The sequence below is a fragment of the Nesoenas mayeri genome (assembly GCF_963082525.1).
Source record: "Nesoenas mayeri genome assembly, chromosome: 13".
Lineage (NCBI taxonomy): Eukaryota > Metazoa > Chordata > Aves > Columbiformes > Columbidae > Nesoenas > Nesoenas mayeri.
In genome coordinates this window covers 4,338,048-4,363,728 of record NC_137550.1, presented here as the reverse complement: position 1 = coordinate 4,363,728, position 25,681 = coordinate 4,338,048, and the positions used below count along the sequence as shown (strand labels likewise).

General features: G+C 48.2%; 1 protein-coding gene across 5 annotated transcripts; it reads left to right on the top strand.

Annotated features, from left to right (window-relative positions):
• Positions 1 to 757: 757 nt before the first annotated feature.
• On the top strand, positions 758 to 25,478 carry HMGB3 (high mobility group box 3). 5 transcript variants are annotated; one of them, XM_080352573.1, is made up of 7 exons: positions 758 to 792; positions 2,569 to 2,651; positions 16,462 to 16,604; positions 22,465 to 22,621; positions 23,139 to 23,278; positions 23,822 to 23,996; positions 24,553 to 25,478. In XM_080352573.1, the coding sequence occupies exons 4-7, from the start codon at positions 22,472 to 22,474 to the stop codon at positions 24,694 to 24,696; spliced, it is 609 nt and encodes a 202-aa protein (XP_080208699.1). In that variant the 5' UTR covers positions 758 to 792; positions 2,569 to 2,651; positions 16,462 to 16,604; positions 22,465 to 22,471; the 3' UTR covers positions 24,697 to 25,478. The 5 variants fall into 5 exon arrangements, with proteins under 5 accessions (XP_080208699.1, XP_080208700.1, XP_080208698.1 ...); XM_080352572.1 differs by lacking the exon at positions 758 to 792 and adding an exon at positions 1,895 to 2,239; XM_080352574.1 differs by lacking the exon at positions 2,569 to 2,651 and having other exon boundaries at positions 762 to 792.
• The last annotated feature ends 203 nt before the right edge of the window (positions 25,479 to 25,681 follow it).

Genomic DNA, 25,681 nt, shown 5'->3' with positions numbered 1-25,681 from the left:
ACCCCATTTAAATCCAGCTCTGCTATGTGAAGTGTTGCCCAGGCAATCTCCACTGGGAAAAAGTCATGGTTTCTCAGCTCTATTCACTCAGACTGTGTTTTCTTACTGTAAAGGATGCATGGCAGAAATCCCAGCCCTGGTCAGTGGCAGAAATCTGCTAGGCTGTGCTGGGACAGAGATGGCTGCATTGTCACAGCCTACTATTCTGGGGAGCAAGAGAAAGAAAATAAACCTCTAATTTTATGTGAAGTTTGTGTAGCTAGATGTAGCCTTCATCATCAGTGTGACAAAGCATCATTAGATTGCATACAGGGCTTTGTGGTGTGGCCCACTGCACTCTGTAGCTTTATTACCAGGTACAAGTGCCAAGAGTCAGTAAATAAAAACAACACAGCGAAAAGCTCTCCCCAGAAGTTAATATCAGGAATGTAGCCCTGGAAACTGGAGCCCATGAGGGCACCAACCCTGGCACCCCATCCTTTTCCTCTTCAGGTCAAAGCAGGAGCTTGGTCTCGTTTTCCTCTGTTCTTGAGTGCCCGTGGCTAACGCACAGCGTGAAACCTTCCAGCCACGCGTGCTGGGAACGGCAGTGGCGTGCAGGGCGTGAGCCCTCCTCTCCATATGTTACTGCCGTCTATATGTACTCCATGTGCCATGCTGGGACAGAGGCTCCCTAATTAGCATAACCCCGCCCCTGGGCGGGGCTTGGCTTATAAATATGTTGCTTTTTCTGTGCTCCTTGCCTTTATTTCCTAAGGGAATGCAGGTGCTGGCAGTGGGCATCCAGAGCAGGTAAATGGCTAAAAAGGGCTAAAGCAGAAAACTTTCTTTTAGATCTAGCAGTCTTTATGTTCGCAGGCACTGGGGAGGGGGTGGAGGGAAGGGAGAGGTGGCAGATGCTGCAGAGCATGAGGCTGCTGTCTCGCCAGCTTGCTTTTATCTTCGAAAGAGGAGAGACGTGGGGGAGAAGCCCTCACAGTCTTTCTCCCTCAGAGGCCTCCTGCAGAAGAAGCCCTTGTGGTGCTGCTTTCCCAGCCCCGGCGTGCAGCCTGCTGGAGTTGTGAGGCTCTGTCTTGCAGGAGGCTGGGGCAGACACACAGATGCTTTGTGGAGTTCAGTCTGCACTCCAGGCAATTGAGTGCTCCCGCTTCTCAGCAGACAACGCGGCCAGGACGAGTGCAAGCAGGAGCAGCCGGAGAGGAGTTGTGGTGTGTGCTGTGCAAGGAGCTTGAGAGCCAGAGCTGCTCAGCAGGGCAATGAAGTTGTGTTGCAACTTGTGGGTATGTGACAGGGAGGGTGCTCCATCCTGGCCTGCTCTGGCAGAGGAAATGCTCTGCAGATAGGTGGTGGCACCTTCTGCAGGACAGACCTCCTTAATTCATGCTGAATAGCAAGCACATGGAAAGGAGCCTTCCGGAGCACAGCACACGGAACCCCAGGACACAGAGCAGAAGGAGAAATGGAGAGGGGAATAAGCAGTTGTAGGAAAAGCTGCTACAACTGGTGGTGGAGCTGCTGAACTCTGAGTGTGTCTGGCAAAACCTGCCAGGCTCCCAGAACTGTGTTGTTCTCGTTGTTCTTGGAGGTTTCACTCGGGGATGCTTTCACACACGGCCATGATTCAGATCATTCTGCTCCTCTGATGGCAGCATTACTTCTTGCTTTGACTCTCTGCTTGCTGTTGTCTAGGCTTTCTCCAAGCAGAGACCAGCTGACCTTATATTCCCAGATGTTTCTCATGATCTCACCCATTCTAGCTTTTATCCCTGACCACGAGCAACACTTGGAACAATTAACACCTTGTGCTCCTAATATCTTATGGTTTACAAAGCAGCTGGTTACTAGGGTAACAACTGCACTTTTTTCTTGCAGTGTATTGACTGAAAATCAACATTTTATATTAAAGGAAAAGAAAAATAATATTCTCTCTAGCCACAGTGAGTTACAACACCATCTCTCCTGTAATCAAGATATTGCTGAATTATGGTGCTATAAACAAACACTTGTGATATAACCACAAACACTGTGGGACCTATAACACATTGGTAGTATATTTCAAGTGACAAACTCATTTATTGTGGGGAGTGGAGGGAGAAAAACACCTTTCCAGAAGCCACTGCAAGGAATTACAGCAAAGAACGACCAGCGCTTAAGGATACAGAAGTAATTCTACAAACCTGAGCAGAATAAAGCACTTCAAAGTATGAAGAAGATCAGAGCAGTACCAGTAGCTCAGAAGGTGAGGACACAGGACTTGATTATTCTCTCCCTCCCACTGCCATAAATCAAGATTAATTCCATAGCACTATTGTGAGACTGGTGTAAGGGAGCAGCTCCCGCAGGCCGGGGAAGGGAGCCCACAGCTGTCCCCCAGGCCGGTGGGGAGGCTTCCTGGCTTGCAGGTGGGACTTGAGTAACAGTCATGAATCATTAAGGTGCATAACTGTCTGAGGGATCAAAGCACTCAGGGGCTCTAGACGTGAAGCCAGCCCATGCCACGTGCTGTGGAGGCAGAGAACAGGCTGGGAGCTGCTTGCCAAAGAGGTTTTGTCTTTTGCTGTGTTCCAGGTGGCTGCTGGGTCACTTTGGTCAGCAGGACTGGAAGAGAGCCACTGTTTGCTCCCTGCATGGTGTGCCAACTCTTGTGTTTGGTGAGTTTCAGATCTCGAGACTTCCTTGCCCAGACAGGGTGATTTTAGATGCTGTTTTATTATGCCAGGATGTGCTAGTCTGTTTTGGTAGTGATCTGCTGCTCAAGTTGTTAAATGCACGTGAGCTGTCAGTAGTGTCATGTCTGTAACGAGGACTATGGATGGAGTGGGGGAAGTAAGGTGTGCTGGGCAGCTCTTCAGGAACTCACCAGCCACATGCAAAAGGGCGTCTGTGCCATGCAGTGGTAACAGCAGATGGGACAGAGAGATATTGCCCCGACACCTCTTTAGTAAATCTACCCCTGGAAAAAAAAATGTATATAACCATCTATGTACATTTATGAATTTAATGATGATGGAGCACTTGTCATCAGGAAGTACCTGTGCTTAAAGGTAATTGACTGTGTCTTATAACCCACGTATTTATACCAACTTGTAGAGTATAAATAGGTTATCCAAAGCTTGCATGGGGCTTCTAGGCCTGACTTTGAAGTGAAAACACGTAAGCGTGTGATATGCAAGGTGACCTAGCTAACCTTGTGGGTGAGGGTGATTAGGGTGCTATTGCTTCTGGAAGGTTGGATTTCCAAACACTGTTTCTCTGCCTTTAGTTTTAAGTGAGTTTGGGGTTGAGGGGAATAAGGCTCCAAGCAATCCCACCACAGAGTTTGCAAATGAGCACAAAAATGCGTTGAATGGGAGCTGTTCTGTTTGCAGACTTCTGACGGTTTTGGTAGTGGAGCTCAAAAGTTCTTGAATAACAGGTCTGTGATTTCTTGCAGCCTGTAAGTGCTGAACTTCTTCGGATTTCAAAGCAAATAGATACATCTTAACAAAGACCACCTTGTGTCAGCTATCTTTAAAGTTATAGCACATAGATTAAAATAAAACCTGTGTACTTGTCCCTCCTGGGATACCAGGGAAAGGAAAAGCATTTTCAGAATTCTTTAAACTCATCCTAACAGTATTGAACCAATTATTTTGTTAAACCTGGGTTTGTTTTCTGCCTCGCAATGAGAACATTTGAAGTCTATCATCTCCACCATTTACGAGTTACCAGTATGCAAGTGTAAAATTTCCAATTGGAACATATGGTATCAGAGGGAACAAGGGGGAAATATCTGATTGCTCGTGCTCCCCAAACTCCAAATCTATGCATTTAGTATTTTGCTCACAGTTCCTGCAGGGGGAAATAAAAGAAATCATCTCTGAGCTGAGACCAAGCACTGAACATTTCACCCTGAATAGGAATCTGTTTGAGAAACTTATAAGCAGCTGAACAGGGAATAGAATAGAAACTACATTTCAGTTTCTTCACTGGGGTTGCAGCTATGGGCAGAACTTACCACCAGTAACAAAAACCCTCTGAACCTTCTTCTGTAAGTTCTGATGCCTGGTTTGGGGATGAGCCTGAAGCCCATGAAAGACCAGTTTTCCCTATGAAGGGAGGGACTCCCAGTGACCGCACTGATAGTGGAACCGAACGTGTCCCCTGCCTTGACTCAAGTGGCTTGTGACCAGCTCTACCACTTGTTCAGAGGTTTGCCAGAGGTGTGAGAAGCCTCGTGCTGTGCATGTGGTGTGCTCCGTGAATGAGAACATACCGGCAACTGATACTCAGCTCACAGGGATGGCTGAGGTGTTGGAGGAGCTGTTGCTGGTGAGATGGTAGATGTATAGCATGGGCTTGCAGTCCTCCCTCCACCTGGAAGAGGATCACTGGGTGAAGTGTGACCAGAGACCCCTCATAGTTCCTGTTGCTGTCTCTGCTGAGTGACACCAAATGATTTGGAGAAAGACAGAAGGACCCAAGGTCTGGAATGTAATTTTCTGTCCTGAGGATTTATGGAGAACTAGATTTTGATGTTTCTGTCTGTCCAAGCATAAAGACACAGCAATGCTGCTCAGGCATGCTGCTCCTGCACCACGGCCTTGCCTCCAGCCAGTGCACAAGCACAGAGCAAGGAGGAGGCCAGAGACCAGTTGTTTCCCCCCGGCAGTGATCGCCTCGTGGCCTCCCCGGTAAGGCTGGGCAGCTCAAGGGCTGCCAGCAGAGCTGGGTGTGCAGGCGCTGGGGCTGCTGTGACCTGCTGCAGAGACCTGGAAACATTCTCTACTTCTGAGCCCCAAGATGCTCGCAGACTGTGCCGGACATCTTGCTGGGCATACTGCCTGAATTAACCCCCACAACTGTATTTGGCACTGGTCTCAGTTTCACTATGCAATGGCATAAGCCCTTTGAGACCATCGGGCATTGCTAGCTATTAGGTGCTGGGTAGTCACATTGATCCTGTAAATGTCCCTTGCTGGCACTGTGAAACATGTGGCCTCCCTGTACCAGCACTGAGTCGAGTCATTCTTGCAGTGATATCCATTTACCCCATTACAGAAAATGATTGTGCATACCTTCCTTTGGGGCAGGAGAACAAGTATCCCTCTCCTTTGCTCCCCTGCCCCGTAGAGGATGCAACTGGGCTGCAGGATGCAAGAAACAGGCTTCTTGCGTTTCATCCTAGCAGAATAGGTAGGAACTGAGCCTGCATCCCTGGGAATTGATGTGACCAAATAATGAAAGAGGAGGCTTTCACTGTGCAGAATGGAGGGTTGTGTAGTGCCATGTGTACAACCAAATCTGTCCTTCCTGCCATTCAGATGGAAAGCAGCATGTTTTGGAGTAACTTTCCTGGGAGGCGGAGGAACAGATGTTTGAACCAGAAGCGTATGTGACAGTTGGGAGAGACAGTGTGGAAACGCACAGTTGAAAGAAGTCGTCTGATGGGAGTGTGATGACAGCAGCAGGACTCCAGTGACAAGGAGTGGGAAGGAGAACATGCAGGGAGGAGTGTTACTTCGAAAGCTGAGCAAAGTGCACAAGAAGATGTGTCAGGAAAAGGAAGAGAGGAAATGTGAGAGTAGACAGGCTTTGGGATCTGTCTGCAAGTATGTGTGACCTGTTGCCTGACAAATGGAGAAAGGAATGCCTTTTATTCCTCTGCCTTCTTCCACTGAGTTAACTCTCCTCGTAGCCAGGCTAGCTGGCCAGCTCTGGTGGAGGCTGCGTGGTAGGGAGGCTGAGACTTTTCTTCTCCCCAGTGCATTTGCATAGCAACCCAGTAGCCGTGTGCCTTGGTATTTCTGGAGACCGCAAAAGGAGGAGTAGCGGTGACAATCACGTAACAGGCTTCCCCTTTGCAACCGTGCATTGATCGCAAGGGCAGGACGTGTGAGGAGGAAAAGAAGTGAGTGCGTATTCCTCCTGCAGCAGGGAGGGACCTCTCCAGCAGTGCCTTACCCTGGTGACATAAATCACAGCTCTGCAGTGTCCGGTTTTACCTTAGTTCAGCAGATGTGCAAGGCACACTGGGAGCATGCTGCTGGAGTGTAAAGCCCCTGACGTTCAGGATACTGTAAGCAGGGGGAGGGAGGACTATAACTTCTCCCACTGAGGGATTTACAAGTGCAGTTTTTCAGACCCATTCCTGCATGCAGATTCACTACTGACCCCCAGTATGCCTTGAGAGATGCAAACTGGCCAGTTCTGCTTTGTGCCACCTATTAGGAAGGGAAGAGTTTCTCTAAGTATGGGACAAGTCTTGAAATACATTGGGTGATCTGTCAGTGAGATACCAGCCACAGCTGGCTGTGCTGGCAGCTGTCACTGGATGTTGCATGGCTGGTGACTCTTTTCTCCTTCGTAGAAACACTGACATTCATTTCTTGCCACGAAATCCCAACAAATTAGGGGAACAGACAAAATCTCCTGTGTGGGCTTGCAAGGGGAAGAGCTGCACTGGGGTTAGGAAGGCAGGTCAGAGCGCCGTGTCAGACAGCTCTGGGGAGACAGGTCTTATCGGGCAGCAGCAGAGACCTGTGAGGGATATGGGCTGTTTAGGGTTGAGGTTCATCCAGCAATGCACTTGTTTGTTTATTTATTTTAAGGAGGAAACAGATGGGGAGGAATGTGAGGGGAAAACAGGAGAGACTCATTCCTCTTTGTTAGGGTGCCTACTCTTGGCTCGAATGATGCATCCCACACCAATGCAATGCATCCACTTGTGTGTATTCATTGTGCCAAGGTGTCTTCACCTAGAAGCACCAGGCACCTTGGTGTTTTCACCCAGGAGCAATGAACCTTGCAGCAGGATAGCGCTGAGTATCCTCCACATGCTTGGCTTTACATAGCAGAGTCACACCTTTCTTCCTGTTAACTTGCACAGGATCTTGGCCGATGACTTCGGTAAGAGCTGGGATCAGACCCAAGGTGTATTTTCCAAAGTTACTTGTGCAGCTACTGAAACTAAAACCTCAGAAGTGAAGACCTGTCTTCCCTGCAGTCTGAATTCAAAACAACAGAGCGGCCTTCAGTCTCTGGAGATAGTTTAAAAACCTTCTCAAGGTCTGCGCTCCTTGTGGAAAAAATAATTCAGACGATACTTGTCACATCTGTCAGAGTTGCCAGCCTTTGTTCAATACGGTAAGGGCGCTGTGTACCAAATGAATCAGGGATTCAACTCCATTTCAACTCCATGTTACCTTACACCCAGGAAATTTCCAATCCGTGAAAAGATGTTGGCGTGTCACTGGGAAAGCAGGCTGCAGGAGACCATGGCTGGCTTCTGCCTCAGCCTTGCCAGCCTGGATATGCAGACAAGGTTTCATTAGGACCGGTGGCCTGAGTTCCTCTGGCTTTCGCTGCAGCGCTGCTCCTGGCAGACCAGAGCTGTATATCACCCGGCATTTTACACGTGCCTAGGAAAGGGGGCCTGAATCCCCTTCCTGCACAGAGAGCTGACGAACTGGGGGCCAACACACAGCCCTCAGCATTTTTTATTTACTATAAACCTCTTAAATGAAGGCTGGGGGATTTCTTTCATTTACCATGTTGCTGTATGGAACCAATAACTATAAATTTAAATGGAGGGCTGGTAGGAGCACACTTACCTTTAATATAATAATTGTGTGAGTGCCGCTGCCGAACTGCTATTAGGATTATTCAGACCTTCTCAGATTTCATTGTAAAACATTAGGCTGTGAGAGGTACTGTAAGGGTGTGATTATCCGAAGAGGGTAAATAGTAGTGAGATTTGTCGGCCAGAATTACTACAATGCGGAAGAAATGCTGAGTAGCTGAGAGTAGAAGAATCTGAGGAGCATAATCTGCCGTTGAGAAATGCAGTGGTCTGTCCATTGAGAAATACAGTGGTCTGTGCGTGGAGAAAAAGCACCTGGTTTCTATCTGGATCTGCATTGGCTTGACAGGTTTGTCTTAAACTGTCATTGAGCATGATGTGAATCCTCAGCTGAGCATCAGTGTTAGCCTCCACACTACTCTGTGGAGATTGTGACAAGGTGTACAAGTCACTCTGGCACTTGAGCTGTCCTTCAGGGTGCTGCCAATGTGGCCGTGATGGCTTGGGGCATCGGAGAATCGCACTCTTCCTTTGGTGGGATGGGCGGGTAAGGACCTGTCACGGGTCTGGCTGTGCTGGCAGAGGTCTGCTGTAGCTGGAAGGGGCCACGGACTGCTGTGATGGTGGAAGAGGTGACATAGAATCACAGAATCATTTCGGTCAGGAGAGACCGTCAGGATCATCAAGTCAAACCATAACCTAACCAAACTCTAGCACTAAACCATGTCCATGAGAACCTCGTCTAAACACCTTTTAAACACCTCCAGGGATGGTGCCTCCACCACTTCCCTGGACAGCCTGTGCCAATGTCTGACAACCTTTTCCATGAAGAACTTTTTCCTAATATCCAATCTGAACCTTCCCTGGTCCAACTTGAAGCCATTTCCTCTTGTCCCATCACTTGCTACTTGGGAGAAGAGACCAACCCCCTCCATGCTACAACCTCCTTTCAGGTAGCTGTAGACAGTGACAAAGTCTCCCCTCAGCCTCCTGTTCTCCAGGCTGAACAGCCCCAGTTCCCTCAACCACTCCAGACTTGTGCTCCAGGCCCTTCACTGGCTTCCTCACCTCCTCTATAACTCTCTCTAGTTCCTTAATGTCCTTCTTATGGTGAGGGGCCCCAAACTGAACACAATGTTCAAGGTGCAGCCTCACCGGTGCCAAGTACAGTGGCACAATCACTTCTCTAGTCCTGCTGGCCACACTGTTCCTGATACAAGCCAGCATACTGTTGGCCTTCTTGGCCACCTGGGCACACTGCTGAATCATGTTCAGCTGCTGTCAATCAATACCCCCAGATCCCTCTCTGCCAGGCAGCTTTCCAGCCCCTCTTCCCTGAGCCCGTAGCGCTCCACTTGCTGCCCCTGCTGCAAATGTAGTCCATGCTCCTTCTGAGCAGTGACAAACACTCCAGGTGTCTGGAGTTGCAGACCTGACAGGACCAGGGATGCAGGCTGGTGGAGCGCAGGCACTGGAGGTAACTGGTGACTGGAGAGACACTGTTCTCCTGCTCTAAGCAGAGCCCAAGGCTACACCGTGCTGGGAAAGGATGCAGTGCTGGGAGGGGACTCAGCTACCCTGGTTTAGGCACTGGCCATCTTACAGTGTCACCTCAGGAAGGACAAAGCATTTGCAATTTTTTCCAGGAGGCAGGAAGAAAAGAGCAATGCTGCATACACACTCCTCCACTGCCTTGATTTTTCACCTGTGATTGAGATTTTAATTTTGCATCCCATATGATTTCCGTGTTGTAACACACGCCTCTTGGCTGTCACTGCAACAATGCCTTTTCTTGGCAGGGAAGCCAAATCTGAAAGGAAGCTCTTGAGCGCTCTACTGTGTGAGTTCCTCAAATGATGGCTGTGTTTCTCCCCCTCATTCCACCCCTTTTCAAATAATTTTCATGTGGGAATAAATCTGAGCACGTAACAATCGTGTTCAGCATATGATAACCAGAGACAATTGTGTATATACAAGCAGCCACATGGAAAACAAATGAGCTGATGGAAAGACAGAAAGAGCACAAGACGACCTAGGGACCACAGTCACCATGTTCACAGTGAGATCAAATAACTTTGCCATTTCCATATAATTACACCTTTTTCCCAAGAAAATGGGATTCTGAAAACCATTTTTAGTTACTAAATTTTTATCTCATCAGTTTATTCACTGGTGGGAAATAAATAATCTCCCACCAACCAATATACTATGGGCCAATTAAGCAACAAAAAGTATAATTCTGTCTTGAACTTAGTCTATGAAATTCCAGTGAATTCAGTGGGGTTTTGTAACTGGAGGTCAGGTTTTGGACACTAGTTTATAAATTAAAGAACAACAAGAGCTGTGCAGGGTCTAAGCTATTTGGGTATTTTTAAATGCCAGATACACTGAGCTGCTGCTGATATCCTGAAATTGTGCCGTCTCTGAGGATACAGTGAAGACAGGTTGGCAGGTTTTTGATTTTTATTTTGTTTTAATCTTTTCAGTATGTTTGTCTGTCTTTTGTGATTGAAGCTGTTTTTCTTTGAAATATGTCTGCTTTTAGCTGGGGAAAAGCACAAAACTGAGACATTTTGGGGGAATTTTATCAAACACCTTTGTCTTGATATGAGAACTTGTAATTAAAGAAAAAAAATTACTTCAGTGGAATCTTTGATAGGTATGCAATACACACCATGATCTCAATAGACAATGTCTTTTAAACCTGAAAAGGGTTAAGAAACATAAAATAAAATTGAAATAGTTGCAAATTTCTGATGGGAAGTTCACCTTCACGTAATTGTAAAGTGATTCTTAATGTTTGTATGTATACATATGTGTCTCTATAACAAATATATGCACACATATGTTACACAATTTTTAAAACAATTTCACTGTAAATATATTTTCTATTCACTCATTGTAATGTTCCTACAGTTCTATGCAAAACAGGGCTTAAGTATGTTAACAAAGCAGATGTTTAATGAATGTAAAGCAAGAAGAATTAAGGAGCACTTGGCAGAAATCTACACCCGTTATTATTAAGTTTCCTTTTAAATAAATTGTTCCATCTACATTATCAACCTGAGCTGGATGCCTGCAACTCTCTTATGCTTTTCAGTAATTTTAAGACATTCGTTTAAGTCCCAATTGTGCATTGCAACTCTCCCCTTCCTCTCCTTCATTGCTTCATCATCCTGTTGACTTCTTTATTTCCCTGCTGTCCTTCTGAGTGTGACATCTCCATGGACTAGCAGTGGGATTGACCCTCATCTGCTTCAGTTCGTGTTCTGGTGTCTTGGCTCAGATACATCCTCACCACTGGGCATTGCTTGGGAGTCACCTGGACTTGTGGTCTCTCACAAAATCTCAGCCCCCGGCTCTGGTGGCTCAGGCTGTTTGGCCCATGCCAGCAGAGAGGGGTATGCAGGAGAACTGCCTGGGGTGGACCCTGCTGTCCCAGTGAGGTTCATTGTCCATGGCTGTCTCCAGAACTTGAGGCAGTTACTTTAATAGTAGCTTGGTGTGTCTATGGGATCTGCTGTCATACCTTAATTACAGCGTAGCTGCATACAAAGCGTGGTGACTGAAAATATTACTGCCTTCTTGATAGTTTAATTGGCAGCATTTAGTTAGTTGTGTATATTCTCTTTCAGTGGAATTAAATCTAGAATTATGGAACTGATAATTTTTCCAAAAGCAGGGAGTCTCGAGCCTGCTGCTGCCAGAGAGCCTACCTGAGTCAGCCAACAGCTTCCAGTTGTTGGAGCTGCTGTTTGCTGGCTGTTGCTATGGTGAAGTGATAGCACCAAACTGATACCAAAAAGGAAACGATATTTTCTGAACATATTTGTGAGAAGAAAAAATGTATAGGAGACAGAGAGGTCATGGAGGGGGGGAAGCTTAAGGGACTTTGAGGGCTTTCCTGAGCCAGTGCTTCTTGTTCCCCTTTAACTGAAGGTCCGCCTAAGCCTTTGAGGACAATCCAAGAATCATCTTGTGCAGTGTCACCCTGTTTTGTTTTGTTTTGTTTTTTACAACCGTTTAAATGTTCTCCTAAACTATAAATACTTATAACTTCAATTTTCTTTTGCTTTTTGGGAGTCTATGTGCATATGGGCATTTCCCAGCTTTACAGTCAGTTTTGGGACTCTTACGTCCCAGCAGTGTAGTGCTGGTCACAGCTTAACAAAACTTGCTTCAGCTTCTGTCTTTGCAGGATCTATATTGTTGATGTGTTTTCTGATCATTACATTTTTAGCTCTTTTAAAGCCCTTTTGTGCTAACAACGTGTTTCACCATCAGGCTGGAATCACCCAATGCTCTCCTTGTTTTCTTAAACCCAGACCTCCAACCTACCCAAGATGCTGGTGGAACTGCTGGTCTGCACAATGCCCTCCTGCAGCTGATCATCCTGGCAGCCTAACCATGTGGGGAGATACTGAATGCTTGGTTCACAGTTCTTGTGGAGAAAACTTACTCCTCCTTCTCTCTAGCCAGGGACTTTGTACATCACTCCCCATCTCAGCAGTGACATGGGCGTCTGGAGATAGGCAGCCTGTCTTTAAAAGCTAAAAACCATGGCCAGACCCAAAGCTACATTCAGAAACATGTTGTGAGATAGTGTAGAACCACGATTATGCTTCTTGGAGAACATTCTCCTCTTTCATTCATTTGAACATGAGTGGTTTCCATGTATCCCCTTGTCTGTATGCTGTGCGCTGCCCTGGTCCTGTTTTGAAGCATGGGCAGAGGCAGGATGGCCAAACAGAAAAGGATACACACTCATGTGCAGATATTGCTGAGTGTGGGACAGGGGTATTCACGGTTTTGGAGACAGCTATTGGATGATCTGAAAGCAACTCTGACTACAGCAGCGCTTCAGGACTGTGAAATAAATATCCAATGGTAGCTTTATTGCCCCAGTGCCAGCCCTTTTGATTGCTTCCGTTACTGTCACTTCAGTGGTGTCTGAACTACACCTTGGCTGTGTCATCACTAGCTTCTGTCTAATGTGGGGTCATGTCTCCCTTTCTACCTAGTCCTTTGCAGGACTGCTGTTGCGTTGTAATTGCATTGGATTCCTAATAGAGTTTCTAGGTCTGCTGTCACAGCGTGATTGCAAGAACTTGTGTTGCATTGAATGTGGCCTTGATTACTTGCCAATTAAAGTGCAAGGAAAACACTTACAATCTTCTCCTTTAAAATTACATCTAGATTCCATCTCCTCTGAAGGCTATGGGAAACTTGCAGACACTGTTTCCTGTTGTCCTGTCTTCCTACTTCTAGTATAATATTTAGCTTGGTGGGCTAGGTAGATAAACGCTTTTTTTTTTCTTCAATACCTTTAATTTTTTTGACTGTGGTTCTTTGCATGCAAAACAGAAGCAGAAATGCCCTTCTGCAGTTGAGTTTTGCTCGTTTCTCATGTGCCAGGTTGCTTGCGGGTTACAAGGTTTGGGATGGTGCCTCTTTAAAAAGAAGATACGTGGAAGCAGATTGTCCTGTGGTACCTGAGCATGGAAGGAGGTGCCTGAAGAAAGTGTGCTGTGGAAGGAAGGATGTGTTTGAAGAGGGAGCAGAGATGAGATGAAGATGAAAGGAGGCAGTATGCAGGGGACATGCATTTTCCAGGAGCCTGGCAGTGGAGGAGGTGCTACCCGGTGCTGGCAAATCTCTTGGAGCAGGTGTGCAGGGGCGACCTGCTGCCTGCAACCCCCAGGCAGCTCAGCAGCGTGTGCTGGGAAAGAGCTGGGCCAAGGTGTGAAGGGGAGCAAGAACAGGAGAGGAGGGAGAGAAAGGCAAAAAAGAAAGCCAGGAGGAGTATGGACAGCGTGACAAGAAGCAGGGGGAGCCCACCTGGGAAGATAACCATGAGTTTCTGTTGGTCCTATCTGTGGTTATACTGCAAGGAGGTTTCAGACTGCTGCCTAATATGACTGCCAATTACTTCAACTTGCATTTCTCACCTCAGTCCCCATGAAGTGCATTTGACAATAATTAATTTTGTGTGTGCAACTGGGAGTGTATCCTACTCCTGCAGAGCTGCCAGCTTAATGGGATATGGCTACAGGAGATAACAGCCTGTGCCACCCCATTAGGTGTTTTGGGGGCTCACCTGTTCATTTGGACTAATATTTTAATTGTTGCAACATTAGGTTTCCCATTGTTGAATTGGTATCAGATTAACCTCTGTCTCTCTGACCTTGCATGCTGGCAAGTTCCTTAAACAACATTGCTAATTTTATTTTCTACTTTCAGCATGTATTTAAGATGGCTCTCTTTGTTTCATAGGCTAAAGAAGAAATATATGCACTGGCTGAGATCCCAGTGAGCAATTACAAATATTTTACTATAGTTACAGGATTTGGAATTCAGCCTCAGGCCGTGGGCATCAGAAGAAATCCATGCGTGGAAATTCCAAGTGTTGTAAGATTGGTAGGGTTTCGTATGGAGAGATTCCTCCTCGTGTTTACTGAAGCCAAACTCTTGATTAAAAAAAAATAATAATAAAAAAAATCTTGTACTTGTAAATCAAAACTTTGCAAACAGCTTTTAACTATACCAGTTAGAGAAGAGTTAATTGAGCCTCTTTGTCTCTATTGCATGTTAACACAGAAGGTCAGTGATGGGAGAAGCTAGGTCCAAACTGCAGGCTTTTGAAACAGCCTCCTAACTAGCCTAATGAATATGCTGTTGAGATGAACAGGTCATTTAACACTTTTCATGTCGCTATTGTCCATCCAACCTTAAATGTCAACTCTGTCACTCTGATAGGCTGGTTCTGCTTAAAAAGGTTTCCTGGCTTTGTTAGATTCCTCAGAGGGATTTCCCCCCGCCCTTATTCCTAATTGCTGGCAGAACCCTACGGATGTATTTATATCAGCCTTTTCATTCGGGTCAAGTCTTCACTAGAGAATTTTGCCAGTGGGTAAGGGTTGTGAAGAGATGTGATACAGACAGAAGTGGAAGCGCCAAATGCAGTTGTAATTATACTGCTTAAAGTGCAGCTTATCGACTGCGATGGAATAACTGGCTTTGCTAAGGGCAGGATGGTTTCATACTCAGCTGTGCGGAATGTGACGATGTGCTGGGGTTGCGTGTGTCTGCACTAGGACCATCTCACAGAGCGGGTGTGCTGGACTTCAACTGCCTAGGAAACATCTGAGCCCGGTCAGTCCAGCCTCAGGGAAGAGCTGTGAATGGGCATGGTGGAAAGGACCTTGTGCTGATACCTGCAGTAACCCCTCATGGCAGAGGTGAGAGTCTGGTGTTGCTACTAGGACTTGAGCACATCTTTATTGTACTGATGCTGGATATCCAGGTTGCTTGAAAAAACATTTCACAGGAACTAAGCTGCATTCCTGACAGAACTGAATATTTATCAGAAATGTTTTAATCCACTTCCTCACCCTGTGCACGGACAGCGTGTTTCTTCTTGGGAGACTTATATTTTTCCTGTGACCCACAATGCTCTGTGGCCTAGAAGGCTTCAGAAAATTACTTAGGTCAGGAAGACAGCAGGCAGATGGTCTCGGGGTTTCCAGTGAGATTTCTTGACGCCCCCTGTACTCCTTGCCTTGAATAGACTCCCCAGTGTCATCATGAGAAGCACAACAACATGGGCGCTCCTAATTTAACCACACAGTCATGGGCTCAACACATTCCAAAGCTGGGAAAAGGGCAAAAGGATGGATGCTGTATTGGTATCCAACATATCAGTGCAGTTATTTGGCCCTGCAGACTTGGGTTTCTGATACCTGCGTCAGCTGGTGGATAGAATGATGGAAACTCGGGTATCAGCACTACAAAATAAAGGCTAATGGGGTAAAATAGCACACCTCCAAGTGTTTATGATGCAGACCAGAAGAACTTTTGTGGCTGTTTCCATTAATGCTGCTGAATCTGAACCCAAGAATCTCCTCAATAAGGAAACTGCTTTGGCAATGCACTGTGTAGTTGAGCTGCCCCTCCAAAATGGGGGCAAGGTAACTGTTTTATTCCTCCTGAAAATGATCATGTATGTTTGGGAAGCTTTTCAGACACACTAGTTTGTTTTGAGGATATCATTTCATTGAGGGCCCTAGTCATTTTTCTGTGACTGGTGTGCTTCTAATTCACTGAGATGCTTTGAAATTTCAATATGTGAATTCTTACTAGCCTCTTCCTACCTATTGATAGGTGATGCTACCTGTGATCAAGACAGCCAACACAACAAGCAAGGCAACGTTAATTCAAATCAGCTGTTTGGCTGAAATCACCCCAAATGCTGAGCAAATGCCCAGTGAAACCAGACAGAGGTCAAGTACAAGTTAATGTCAGGATAACTTTGTACATCAAAACAATTTGGACTCAGAATGGGAAGCTTGTTAAAGTTCTTGAGGACTAATCTTTTACACACAGTCGCCATCCAGGATCCCTCTGAGGGATTCATGGTCTCACCGATGGGAGGGAGATTAGCTGGATGAGCTGTGGAGCTGAGCAGTGGTGGTGAGGATGCAGTTTCTTTACTAGACCCATGGTATGGTGTTCCACAAAGGTCAGATATCGCTCTGTTCCTTTTTAGCACTTCTGATTTCTGAACAACTTAAATATTTGGTGGGCCTTATTTTGCTAGCCATCTGACACAACTGGAGCAGGACAGAGCTGTGAGAAGGCTGACCCCACCAAGTTTCACTGGTGTTCAGACGAGACCCAGCGTTGGCTGAAGAATAAGTGAACTTACTCTAGACCTCAGGCAATTCTAGGGAGCAGAAGGTGGAATTTTATTTGCAACTGTGGCTGACTTTCCTGAATTTAAGGTGTATTTATGTAATCTGTTGATTTGTTCAAGGGCTCCTTGGTGGCTTCAGATTTTTCCACTGCAGCCTCCTTGTCCTATCATCTCTAGCTGAAAAAGAGATGTCATTCTGTCTTGGCAGGTAGTGACATGGCTTCAGCTGGTTGCACCTCTGCCGCTTCCTGGACAGCGCCAACAAGATCTACATGGGCCAGAAGCCTTCAGTGTTTGGCAGTTCTAGCTGGGACGGTACTTCGCAGTCGATCTCCTCAGCAGCAAACTATTGCAAGTATTGGAAGCTGTCTGCTTGCTGTGGGACCCTGAGCCAAATTTTATGCCTGGGTCTTTATGTTCAACATTGCCTGGCCTGGGTCCCTGCTATGGGATGCAGGGTATGGTCGACAGTTGCTTAAAAATTAAGCAAGTGTTTGCAAAATAAATCCCACACGTAGCAATCATGGTGAGGATCAGGTCAGAACTTTTGGGAGGGAAGGTACAGGACTACGCATTGAGCTCTCCTGGCATGGTTGCAAACTTTGCTGCCTTCTGTGCCAAGGGCCAGGTGTCATGAAATTTCTTTTATAGCATAAATAAACAGTGATCTGTACCTTCCTATAGCATAAATACACAATAATCTGTAATATTAAACCAAAACAAACCAAACCTAAAATTTGCCAAACCTGCACTACTTAGGAGTGTGTCCCTGCTCGTGGTTGTACCCTTCTGCACCCTCCTTTGCTTTGGCTCTGGTACTCACCTGGCCCCTTGGAATACTGATATAGTCTACTAATCCAGCAGAAAAGTAACCCAGCTAAAAAGAAGGTTGAATTTTGGGCTTCCTTTATTTATTTTCTGTTAGGTTAGTGAGCTGCGTTGGCTCCCACAGGGGTCAGGTGAAGGCCAGAGCTGGGGTGCAGGAGGCAGTAGGATTGCATGGCCTGGAAGAGGTTGTAGCAAAAGGTTAGATGGGCTCAGCCAACTTTCTAGGCTGTTTTCTTGGTGCACCACAAGAAAGTGCCCAGATGCAGGGGCTAGGTGCAATGTGCAGGGCAGAAGGCACTACTGGAGAATTTCTTTCAGCAGTGCCAATTCTGGAGGTGAGCAGAACCTTTCCCTATGTGGGTTATGTTCACCCGTTTGCTACTCAGCCCTCCACTGCTTTCAAAACCATGCTGTGAGTGCTAGGACAAAACCTTCAGCCCAGCTGTCTCTCAGCTACCAAAATATCTCCTTTGCCCCTTGACCAGCTGTCAAAACTTTCCTGGCCTTCCTAGAACAAGCATCTTAGGGAAAGTTTCCCTTGGCCTATGAGAAATAGGAGGGATGGTCTGGAGACAGCTATTGGGACTGCGAGTTTGATGCCAGGTGCCTGTCCTAAGCAAGCCTGTTCATTGGGGCTGCCACCCCTCACCTTTGCAATGCCCCCAGCTTGCTGTGCTCTGTGGGATGAGATTGTGGTTCAAGGAAGAAAGTGCTTCAGATCAAAAAGTTGTGCAGCTCCAAAGCCAAGAAAAAAAGCCTTAATTATTCAACTAGTTTGAAACACTTTAAAGTATCTCTAAAAATAGGTGAGAGGGATGTTTGTCAGCTACAAAGAGATTATCCTGCAGTAGTATTGCTTGTATTATTTTATGATGATGCTACAGAATACAGTCCCTCAGGTAGCCTCATTAATGTTTATGAATGAACCCCTTGTTTTATGCTTTTGGTTTTAGAAGGCAGAAATAGGACAAGAAGCTAGTAAGACTGGTTTTACCATATATGCCTTGGAAAGCCCCAGGACACGAGTGTAAGGTCTCTATAAGCCTCAGTGGTTCTGTGTATGGATGACAATTGGATTTGGGTGCTTGTTAGACCAGCTGAGGTGTACCCATAGGGAGAAATCCAGGCAGGGCTTTGGCTGAAATCCTGGGTGAAATTCAGCATGCTTCCCAGCGGATCTGTCAGTGGATGTTGGCATTCCTCTGTGTTTCATCACCCGTTTTGTTTCGATCTGTTCTGGCAAAGGCAACCCTATAGCCATAAGTGCTTCCACAAGGCAGTATCTGGTAAACCCCACTGTCTGTCAGCATCTCAGCCCAGGGTGGAGTCTGCTTTTCACTATCTATTCCTTAAAGAGGGCAACTGTTTCTTCTGGCTATCTTAAAAGAAGGGTGGCAGTTACACCCAGCCCATAACAGTATGTGGTGGTTTCTGAGTCTTACCACTCCAGCCTTAAAATAACAGTTCTTTTTTCTGAGCCAAGCAACAATTGTGGTCAGCCACTAATACCAGTTTAACCATTTGGCAGCTGCCCTATAGGGAGAAGCTCTTTCAAGAGAGCCAAAGGAGCTCTTGTCCCTGTAGCCTCAGAGCCATGCTGGGTTGATTTCAGTCAGAAGGGCATGTTTACAGACTTCCTTGTATACAATCAGCCTCTATAGTAACAACCAAATTCTAGAAAGTTGATACCAAACAAAGTGCAGAATTAGGTTAGAAATAGTAAACAAAGTTGTTTTGGTGTTTTATTTTATGAATGATTGAGTAAAACTCCCTGATTCCGCAGACAAGCACGCAGTTGCTTGCTCTGTAGTTCCTTTCCCATCCATCGTGTGATGTGACTGTCAGTGGAGTTTATTTCGGGCTCGGTTCCCTTCCCTGTTACCCATAGTAGTAACCGGCTCTGCAAACAGTGCCGCTGGAATTGGAATCGGGCCCTTACGGCTTTAGGGCAGAAATTCGCAATAAAAGGCTATTGTAGGCCGAGGTCCCACCCTCTCCCCGGGGATGCTGCCGGAGCTGTCCCTCGTCCCTTTGCTGCGCTTGCCGCGGCTCCCCTCGTCCCTCTGCTCTCGCAGCGGATCTCCTCTTCAACAGGGCACCAGCATGGCCAGTGTGCGGAGCCGGACCCCGCGTTGCCCGTCGCCGCGGCTCTCCGCTGGGCAGCGCGGGGAGGCTGAGCACCGCAAGTCGCGCAGCGACTCCGCACCACGGCCCCGCTCCGTTCCACGGCGAATGGGGCAACCGGCTCCCCAGGCAGCCGCAACCACGTGGCGGGGCCGCGCCGCGCTCCGCAGCGCTCCCGCCAGCCGGGGCGGAGGTTCCGCGGGGCGCGCAGCGGCGCGAGACCCCCTCGCGCCAACTTTTCTCCTCTTCTCCCCCCACTCCGCCAAGGCGCGCGCCGCCAAACTCCTTTTCCCGGCGGGCGCTCGTTTTGAATGAATGACTTCACCCGCGCCGGCCAACCGCCGCGCGGCCGTGCTTAATATTCATGAGGCGCCGCGCCAATGAGCGGGCGAGGAGGTTGTTTTAAACGGCGGAGCCCCGCAGCCAATCAGGCCGCTCTCGTAGGCAGCCAACGCGAGGCTGAGCCGCGCCGAGCCCCGCGTCGTGCCCTGCGCTCCAGCTCCTGTCCACACTCCCGCGAACAATACAGGTACGTGCAGCCCCGCCGCAACTTTTCGGGGGGCGGCTGCCCCCTGCCCGCCCTGCTGCCGCCCCGCCCTGCCCCCGCGCCTTCACCCCTCTGCTCTGCCTGCCCCGGGATTTTTTTTTTTTGTTATTATATTTTTTTTTGTTTTCTGTTCCTTCCTCGAGTTTTTTTTTTTAATTTTTTTTAATTTAAAAAAAAAATCGGGAAAATCACCCAAAACTTTCTTAGCCCTTCGCAAGGGTATCGGTGGTACTGAGGCAGATGCTGCGCGCAGCTGGCGGGGCGGCGGACAGCGGGCGAGGCGCAGCGTTTGCCCCCCGTACTTTTCTCCTGCCCCACCGGGAGGTCCCCCCCGCCGCGGTGGGGCTACCTGTCCCCAGTGCAGCCCGGTTTCTCCCCGCCGGGCTCCCGTGCCGCCGAGAGTAATATGGCTGGTGCAGCAACTACACCGGGACTAACTCTTCTTCTCCCCCGCATGGGCAGGGATTTTTCTCTGCCGCCTCCTAATGTCGCACGGCAAAACGCGCGGCGCCCTCGGCTTTTATTTGCCCCCTTCCCCTGGGTGGGCTCGGTGGGTTGGCGGCGGTGGGAAAGTTGTTGGCCGTGCGCAATGCCGTGCCCGCTGTTTATTCTGCATTAATATGGCTGTCGCTTTAGCATCTGACAGGGATAAACCCTGCGCGCTGCGCCCGTGTGTCCCGGCGAAGCAGTTTTTTTCTCGCTGCTGCCGCCTCCAAACACCCCCGATCCTTTCGCCTCTGTCTCCGCTGCTCTTCCCCTACCCGAAAAGGTGTCTCTGGTGGGGCTGCGCCCGCGGCGGGGCCCTGTATCGCCTCTTCCCCGCGCCGCGCCGCCCGTGCTGTGGGCATTAATATGGCTGGCGCTGGAGAGCCCCGGCGAAGGGAAGAAAGACGTGTAAGCGGCATAGGGATGGGGAGGGGAGTCGCGGCGAGGAAAATCTCCTTCTCGACGCCCCGCAGGGGGCTCAAACCTTTCGCTTTCGCCCCGGCTTCTCTCTCCCCACCACCCCGTGCCCTCGGCCGGGCGCCCGGGGGCCGCCCTGGGGCTCTCTGCACTCTTTTTCTGGCGGCGCGGAGGAGCGTAGCGGCGGCGATAATGGCTGCACGGGAGCCTTTGTTAGAGAGCGCTGCGCTAGGCAGGGGCCGGGAGGGGGGGTGGGGGCGCCTCCCGCCCGCGCCCCGGCCCCGCCGCCCCCGCCGCCCGGCGGGGGGCCGAGCGGGGAGCCCCTTCTCGGCGGGGGCGGCGTTTTGGCGGGGACGGCGGCCGGGGGCGGCGGGCGCGGGGGGCCGAGCGCGGCGGAGGGGGAGCGCGGCTTTGTTCGGCGGCGCGGCGGCGGCGCTGGGAGAAGCCATCTTAGCGAGCGGGGCCGGCCCTGGGTGCGGAGCGCGGCCGCCGCCGCCGCTGCTCCTGCTGCCGCTCGCACCGTCCGCCCGGGGCCGGGCCGGCGCCCCTGGCCGCCGCCCGGCCCCCCGGCGCCCCCCGCCCGCCGGCTCGCCGCATTTCAGGGGCACTTTCTTTCATCAGGAGGCATTTCACAAAATGGAAGATGAATTATTGGCGTCTGGCGGAGCCGCCGCTGCCCCCTCCGCCCGCCGGCCCCGGCCCCGCCGCAGGTGCCCGCGCCCCGCGGAGCCCGGCGGCCGCGGTGACCTTGGGGGGGAGAAGATGGCGGGAGGAGAGCGGAGCGGAGCCCGGGCCGGCCGCGGCGGGCCGCTCGCCCCCAACTTTGGGAGCAAGTGGTGGCTCTAGCCCCGCTCCGCGCTCCTGCCTCGCCGCCCGGTCCCCGGTTTCCGCGGGGCTCGGGGGTTGAGCTCCGGCAGCGGCCGGGGCGGGAGAGGGCAGTTTAAAGCCACTTTTGCTGCACTTTGGGGGTTAATAGGCGTAATTAAATATTAACGTTGTGCCAATAAAAATTAAATTTTAAAATGCCTAAGAAGCTGTAAATAGGAAGTATTGCTGCTTGTTTTGTTTTGTTTTCTTTTCTTTTGTTGAGAGAAAAAAAATACAGAAGAGGGGGGAAAGAAATACAGCCCAAAAGTTTGCATCGTCCTCTCGGTGACTTGCTAATCACATCTTTGCACTGACCACTGTGCCTCTGAACATGTCACTTGGTGGAGCAAGAGCAAGTGTTCCTCACCTTGCGGAACTCTATGGGTCCTTTTATGTTTAAAACTGTCCGTTATTTGCAGTCCTTCTGTAAAAGGTTGTGCTCTTTTACTGGGGGGGAATAATCTGTCCTGCCTTTCTGCGTGGACAGCAGCTGCTAACATGAACTCCAGCTACTCCAGGGATAAGTCATAGCCTGGCACTGTGCATGCCACTCAAGCCCCAGCATGGTAGCCAACTAAAACAAATATTTTATGTTAGTTCATATATAACTCTTAATGGGCAGGAGTATGTGTATTTAATAGCCTGTCTCCAGTCTTTGGGCATGATGTAAATATGTATCAATGTAAACCTTAAATCCGTGACCAGTTTCACTTGGCCCAAGTCTGCAACCCAAGTGTCAAGGAAGAATAATTTAAGTTTCTGTATTTGGGATGGTAAGAGGTATTGAGGGGGAGAAAGGAATGCATTACTGGTGGGACATCACTTCAGGGCATGGTGGCATATATACGTATAAATATATGCACAGCATGTGTGTATACACACCTATGTATATACATTCATGTATATGTGCATTCACTTTTTTTTTCCCCCTCTTTCCTACAGAGTCAAGATGGCTAAAGGTGATCCGAAGAAGCCCAAGGGCAAGATGTCTGCCTACGCATTCTTTGTGCAGACATGCCGTGAGGAACATAAGAAAAAGAACCCAGAGGTTCCCGTCAACTTTGCAGAGTTTTCTAAGAAGTGCTCAGAGAGGTGGAAGGTACCTTAATTTGTGACTTCCCGAAGGGATACCTTCTTGTGGTGTCTGCTAGGATGAGGTGTGTGTGTTTGAACATGAAGGGAGCCAGTGCTGTTTTGGTCGGTGTGCAGTTTTTGTCAAGGTGTCCTGGTTATTGAGCGGGTGCTGCTGGCTCCCGTAATGATTGTGAAGGCTTCAGCCCAGTGTATGTGCCCATTAGGTGCTTCCACTGCAGCCTGGCCTCCTTGCCTGTTCTCGAGCAGTGCCCTTCAGCAGCTGCGTCCCTCCAGGCCTGTGTCCTCAAGAAGGGCTCTGTATGTGTTTCTCCCATTTCTGTTGCTTCTCTCTCACTGAGTATGCCAGCTGTGGCTGCGGTCACTGGTACAGGACCTTTGTCCCCAAGGTGGTCCAGCTGGAAAACAAACACATTCTGAAACTCCCCTGTTGAGTCAGTACGTGTTGGCTTATTAAAGTTTGCCAGCTATTGAACAGTTGGGTAATCACAGGTTTGGTGTGTTGGTTTTTGTGGTTTTTTTAGACCATGTCAAGCAAGGAGAAGGCTAAATTTGATGAAATGGCAAAGGCTGACAAGGTACGATATGATAGAGAAATGAAGGACTATGGACCAGCTAAGGGTGGCAAGAAGAAGAAGGACCCCAATGCCCCGAAACGACCACCGTAAGTAACTTTCAGGCATTAAATGAACAAGTATTTTGGTTTGTTTTTACGCCTTGTAACACAGCTGATAGGTTTCCATAAAGGAAGTAAATGGGGCATACTGTTGGTATAGCAGTATTGGTAATCATAGGTTACTGATACTGTCTTTTGAATCTTCTAGGCAGCTTGTAATTTTGATCCTGTAGAGTACTAACAGGAGCTGTCAGTACTTGGTACTGAGTTTAACTCGTGGTGATGGAAGATATGAAAGTGACTGAATCACAGTGAGACGTGTATTTAAAATGGAATTGAGTGGGGGGAGGATAGACAACACTTTCTTAAAAACAGCATTGGGCTTAAAAACAGCTGCAGGTCTGGGCCTCAGTAAAATCAGCATGTTTTTAGGATTGTGTTTTGTTGTGGATTTATTTTTTTAAAGTTAAAAAGTATTTCTGCTCAATGTGTGAGTGCATGTGTGGATGTTGTGGGTGATGGATGGAGGAAGGGGATCCTCCCCCAGTGGGCTGCTGTGATGCTGACTGTCCTCTGGTGCTTCTCCCCAAGGTCTGGCTTCTTCCTCTTCTGTTCAGAGTTCCGCCCCAAGATCAAGTCCACAAACCCTGGCATATCCATTGGGGATGTAGCAAAGAAACTAGGTGAAATGTGGAACAACCTCAGTGATGGTGAAAAGCAGCCTTACAATAATAAGGCAGCTAAGCTGAAGGAGAAGTATGAGAAGGTAAGGCTAGTTTTCACTTGTCTCTTCCATACTGGCTCGGGTGTTGACGCGTTTCTGTAACATAGACCCAGCTAAGGTGGCCCCAGCGTCATGAGCTTCTCCGGCTTACAGACCTGTTCTCATTGTGCTGTTTGCTACATACCCGAACTTTGTGTATGTTGGGACGGAGTAGGTCAGAGAGCTGCAGGCGGATTCCAGCGAGGAGGGAGAGCTTCCCCTCAGTGCCGTGCAGCAGCAACTGCTCATGTTGCCCCAGCGAAGGGTTTGCTGTGCTGTTAAGGGAGCTTTGTCCTGTTAGCAGGAAACGTTTGAGAGGCTGGGTTCTCTTCTCCTCCTCACATAAATAACTGTGAACACAGGGTTCAAGGCCTCCATCATCTGGAGGCAGATGAGTGTGCTGAGGTGTCTGCATCCTTGTGTACTGGGGTGCTGCTGTGTCTCCTTTTGGGGGTGCAGCTGTGGACGGCCGGTCCCTTTACATTAACGCCTGCTGCTGTACAAATGCTGTGTGTGTTTGCTGCTTAGAGCAAATTAAGACATCCCCTTGACTTTGCAGGATGTTGCAGACTACAAGTCTAAAGGAAAGTTTGATGGCGCAAAAGGAGCAGCAACCAAAGCTGCTCGGAAAAAGGTAGAGGAAGAAGACGAAGAGGAGGAGGAGGATGAAGAAGAGGAGGATGAAGATGATGATGATGAATAAAACTGTACAATACTTGTCTCCATGTGAATACCATAGAGTAGGGGAAACACCATAAATGAAGCACCTCTTATTTGAGATGGTGTCTTTTGCCCTTATTAGGCTTAATTAAAAAAAAATTCGGATTCCGATCGCGTTGTAGTTTCTAAAAGTGCTCTAGAAATTGTAACTGGTTTACATGAAGTGGCCATGGGTGTAGTGAGCACCCTGAAACTGTATCAAAGTTGTACATATTTCCAAACATTTTTAAAATGAAAAGGCGCTCTAGTGTTCTCCTAACTCTGTGCACTTTGCTGTTGGTGTAACAAAGCATTTAAAAATGTTTCAAGCATTTTTTTAATTTGTAAGGTGGTGTTACTATATGGTTATTGGCTAGAAAATCCTGGGTTATAAACTGTACATATCTATAGTTTGTAAAAACTAGACAGATTCTTGTGGTACATGCTTAGGGTTATGATGCCTTAGAGGAGCTGTGATGACTTGGAAAGGCTGCACGTTCCCCGGGGTGCCATGGCCCAAAGCATGCACTGCGAGGGTAGATCTATTTACACTACAGTGGGCGTCCATTTAGCTTAAAGTTGTCTTTCTGTATATAGTGAAATAGCATTCTGCTGCCATTCTTAGTTGTGGAAGGGGGTTCAGCTGGCATGAGAAGTGTATGGATTTTTTTAGTTAAGTGCGGTAGTTTTTAAACTGAAACTGTAGACATCTCTTCATCGTCAACTAAGTGAAGAGCCAGTGCAGCAACTGAAGTTCAAAAACACTCTGTACTTAAACGAATTTGCAACGTTCTGTTTTTTTTGTATGTTTAGAATGCTGAAATGTTTTTGAAGCAAAATAAACAGTATTACATTTTTAAAACTGTTCTTGACAACACTCTAAATTTCTGGTTTAAAAGGATCTTAACAACAGCAAGAGGTTCATTTTGAAGTCTGTGGCATCCCTCAGGGCTGGTGACTTAGGAAACATTCTGACTCAAGGATTAAAA

Excerpts from the sequence above, each read along its gene's own strand:
- HMGB3 (XM_080352571.1), top strand. The coding sequence starts at position 19,586 with ATGAGCGGGCGAGGAGGTTGTTTTAAACGGCGGAGCCCCGCAGCCAAT. Across the intron at positions 22,622-23,138 it reads AGTGCTCAGAGAGGTGGAAG|ACCATGTCAAGCAAGGAGAA; the intron begins GTACCTTAATTT and ends TGGTTTTTTTAG. Across the intron at positions 23,997-24,552 it reads TGAAGGAGAAGTATGAGAAG|GATGTTGCAGACTACAAGTC; the intron begins GTAAGGCTAGTT and ends TTGACTTTGCAG.